The sequence below is a fragment of the Lotus japonicus genome, chromosome 3 (assembly GCF_012489685.1).
Source record: "Lotus japonicus ecotype B-129 chromosome 3, LjGifu_v1.2".
In the NCBI taxonomy this organism is placed as follows: Eukaryota; Viridiplantae; Streptophyta; class Magnoliopsida; order Fabales; family Fabaceae; genus Lotus; species Lotus japonicus.
The window spans coordinates 14,084,628-14,089,229 of NC_080043.1; the positions used below are offsets into that span (position 1 = coordinate 14,084,628).

The 4,602-nt window shown below is 30.8% G+C and overlaps 1 protein-coding gene across 1 annotated transcript; it reads left to right on the plus strand.

Annotated features, from left to right (window-relative positions):
- The first annotated feature begins 800 nt into the window (after positions 1–800).
- LOC130743647 (protein trichome birefringence-like 43) lies at positions 801–3,466 on the plus strand. Its single transcript, XM_057595880.1, has 2 exons — positions 801–1,081; positions 3,214–3,466. The coding sequence occupies exons 1-2, from the start codon at positions 801–803 to the stop codon at positions 3,464–3,466; spliced, it is 534 nt and encodes a 177-aa protein (XP_057451863.1).
- The last annotated feature ends 1,136 nt before the right edge of the window (positions 3,467–4,602 follow it).

Genomic DNA, 4,602 nt, shown 5'->3' on the forward strand with positions numbered 1-4,602 from the left:
ATAGTATGGTGGGTCTGGTTTCGTGCAGTGCTGGCTGATGACAGTGGGCGTTTAGTGTTAAATTAATTTGGTATGTTTTAGCTTCCGACATAAGGCTTGTTTCTAGTTGACTAGTTAGATATGTTAAGTCTTTTTTTTCACTGTGTTCTCCTTACCAACCAATTAGACAGCTCTCCTGGTTTGGTCATTGATCGAATTTGTGGCAAAATACAAGCTGTTCTCCAAGTGAGATGTTGGTCATGTGAACTATAATCAGCAAAGGCCAAGGGACTACATCTACACATCACTAATCTAGTGATTAAAATAAAAAGATACCACCAACCAACCCTTTTCAAGTCAACAACAGAGAGTTTTACTTTTTCAATCAAGATACCATTTATGCAAATTTTTAGGCTACAAAACAAAGATAAGATTGAAATAATGATACGCACAATAGGAGAATATAAACGCATTTGGTATGGAGATTATTTCATTGATTGCACTGTCTTGGTTGTAACACCCTTTTTCATTTTTTTTATAGGTAAATGTTAGTTATTATAAATGTTAGTAAATTAATCTCTAATCCGGGTTCGAACCCGGAACCCCTCACCCTTCACCGTACCCCACCCTTATGTCTCTAGCTCTTACCACTTGAGCTATCATTTTGAGTACAACACCATTTTCCATACATTTTGTATCCAAAGTCAAACCCATAATAAATATCCCAATTCAATTCTTGTATGTCATTTCAAATTATATAAACCTGCGGAAACAACAAACATTCACATTGGTGTTTGTGCCTCCAACACTGAGATATTAAGATGGGTGTTGGAATGAGAATATATGCACTGGCTACTATTGTTTGGGTCATTTGTCTCTGTTTGGCATGTGCTAGAGGAGGAACTGCTCAAAACCCATTACCACCACAACCATTGAGATGCAATATTTATGAAGGGAGTTGGGTATATGATGAATCTTACCCTATCTATGACTATTCATCATGTCCTCACATTGAGAGTCAGTTTGATTGCTTGGGACGAGGTCGTCCTGATCGGAAGTACCTCAAATACAGATGGCAACCCAGCGGCTGTGACTTGCCAAGGTACGAATGTTGATTAACCTATATGCTCTGCAATTACTCTTAATTTTGCGATGAACGTGGGTGTTATTGTCATGTTTTGTGCATAATATCTCTTAATTTTTGTACTGCATGCTAATTGATAGTGATTAGAATTTAAAAATAATAATATAACATAGGCTTAATAGCATTTTTGGTCCTAACTTATCATGATTTGACAGTTTTGGTCCCTCAATGAATTTATTAGCCTACAATGTCCCTCACATTTACTAACTATTGCAGTTTTGGTTTTTTGTCAACTTTCATCCAATATTTAACAGTTTTCAATGAAAAAATCAATTAAAAATAAAGCTTGAAGAACAAATTTATGTTTTCTAATTAACAATTTTATTGTTTCTAGTTTTTTTTTTTTTTTAATAAAAAACCGTCAAAAGCTAATTGTAAGTTGTCGGAAAATCAAAATTGCAACAATTACAAAACATGAGGGCATTGTAGGCTAATATATTTCATTAGGGACCAAAACTGTCAAATCGTGATAAGTGAGAGACCAAAAATCCTATTAAGCCTATAATATAAAATAACTCATTTCACAATGTAAATATTTGAGATAATTAGTTATTGACACAATATTCGAGACTTTATGGCTATAAAGTTTGATCTTTATCGCCCACAATTCCTTCAATGAAATGTTGAATTTCAGCACATGGTATAGCTGAGTCGGTGTATTCTCTTGTCAGTGTAACATTATTTTACGCATTAAAATCTTTATTTAATGAGTTTGTCCAAATGACCCATGTGGGTTACTATTCCAAGATTTTTTATAAATAAGGTATAGAAATTCTAACTCATTTATCTTTAATGTAATTAGACGATGAGTTATTTAACCCAGATTTTATTATGAGTCATTTACACAACCCCTTATTTAATTGCATTAAATGACATTAATTAATAAATTTGACTTTGTTGAAGAGTAAAAGAGAAACTTCATTATTCTTAATCATATTTAAATATTAAAAAAAAGGAAAGTATATAATGAAATTTAATAATTAATACTTGAGTAAAAAAATAGAAAATTAATTAAAAATATTTAATATTATTAAGCAAATCAATTATGTCATTAATTAAAATTAATTTAACATTAATTATTAAATTTATATTTTTTATTAAATATTATGTAAACATAGTTATTATTTATTTCATGATAATTAGTAATTATTAATTGATTCAAAATGAAAAATTCACTCAAGATTTTTTAATATTATTAAATCAATAAATTATTTTGATAAACCGAAAAGACAAATTGCACCATCCAGAGATTGATCCCTTGACCTCCCCCATCCAACTCATATGTCCCCTAACTCTTACCACCTGAGCTATCATTTGAGGACTAAATCAATATATTATTAAAATTACTTTAACATTAATTATTATTTATTAAAGTTAAATATATATATATAGTATTTATGTGAAGATAAATATTATTTTTTTAGGGTAAGTTGAACTAACTTTCGTTGGGATTTATTATTATTTTACCGAATCCCCCTATTTTGTGACGTGTCATAATAATACTGGGATGTTAAGCATTCCAATGATAAATCCTAGGGGAGGAAAGTGCAATATAAACCTCAAAGGATGTAAGTACAATGTCTTCAATAAAATAAGAATTGTTAGTATCTAGTTAAATAATAGAGATCCTATATATTATTACCTAAAGATATGCAGCTTATCAAAAAAACAGCTTATCAAAAAAAAAACCTAAAGATATGCAACAATTATTTTTCCCATTAAAAAAAATATTTGCAACAATTAGAAGATTTAAAACCATATATTTAAAATTGAGGGATTAGAAACAAAAAAAGATACTATATTTCATTGGGGACAAAAAACATATTTAAACATTTTGAAAAATTTAGAGTGAACAAAAGATATTGTTTAAAATAAATTATTATTACAATATTTCAGTATAATGTTTAATTTTATAATTAAAAATATAAAATGTGATTATTTCAGGAAGATGGCCACCATATTAGTTGTTATTGTTCTAACTTCTAACACAAGAACAATATGAAGCATTGCTATTAACCCGTGATCTCAAATGAATTTGTTTGGTCACTTTATTTAATGGCATTTTGTAATAAAGAAAATACTCTTTGCAGATTTGATGGGAAAAAATTCTTGACAAAATATAAGGGGAAGCAGCTCATGTTTATAGGAGATTCAGTGAGTGTAAACCAGTGGCAATCATTGAAATGCATGCTTCATTCTGCTGTACCTCAAATTGAGATATCAGAGCAAGCCACTGATGGTTACATATGGTCTAACTACACAATCAAGGTCAGTGAGCTATATATCTTATATCATAAACCGTCTTCAGAATTTGTTCACAACTTTTTTTGTAATTTCAAGTAATTACAAAATACTTGTCTTGCAGGAGTATGGAGTTTCAGTGATTATTTACCATTCAAATTATTTGGTTGACATTGTAGAGGAAAAAATTGGTAGGGTGTTGAAGCTTGATTCCCTTCAGAGTGGAAACTTGTGGAAAGACATGGACATTTTGGTTTTCAACACTTGGCTTTGGTGGTATCGCAGTGCACCCAATCAACCGTAGGAATTTGAACACATTCATTTATTTAGTGCATTTTCAGATATATGGTGAAAAACCGAGTCAAAATTACAATGGACATAAACAACTTCAGATCCCTCGACTTTTTGGGTTGTCCATTGTGATTTTATTTTCATCATGATTTTTCACTATGTATTTAAAGATAGTAAGATACACCAGGTTTTTCTAACAATATGTAGGTAGCAAGTAACAATGGCCATTTTCTGCTTCAGATGGGACTATATTCAAATAGGCAACAAGATAGTGAAAGACATGGATCGTATGGAAGCTTTTCGAACGGCTTTGACAACTTGGGCTAAATGGATAGATACAGAGGTGGATACAATCAAAACAAAAGTGTTTTTGCAAGGAGTTTCTCCTTTCCACCACCAGTGAGTCCATACTTGGCTTTGTTGCAATTTTGTATTTATATTGGATTGTAAATCATCATAAGTAAATCAAAATCACTCTAGTTTATGTGGTTAAGTAATATTTTAACATGCGTCTCATGAAAGTCCAGCTTAAGGACATGTATTGAAATATTATTGAATCATGACCTAATTAGACTAGAGTGATTTTACCTCATATCTAATTAATTAGAGTGATTTAAATGACCTCTTTTTATTATAGTTAACAATATAATGCACAACTTTTTGTCCTCTAATGATTTTTAGCATGAACTGAGACCGTCAAAATTTTCAAATTACTAGAACTAAAATGATGTAAGAACTTAATTGTAGCAAAGCTTGAAAAGTAGTTGTCATGTAACATTTTAATTTAGTGTTCATCTCTCTCTCTTCTCTATAGATATTTATTTGTTTCCCTATTGTGCATATACTATACTAGAGGCACAGACTGGAATGAGCCAGGAGTGACAAACTGTGCAAACGAGACACGACCATTAAATGGATCAACATACCCGGCTGGATTGCCAAGGCAA

Coding starts and splice junctions, on each gene's coding strand:
- LOC130743647 (XM_057595880.1), top strand. CDS start 801: ATGGGTGTTGGAATGAGAATATATGCACTGGCTACTATTGTTTGGGTC. Junction 1,082..3,213: donor AGCGGCTGTGACTTGCCAAG/GTACGAATGTTG, acceptor TACTCTTTGCAG/ATTTGATGGGAAAAAATTCT.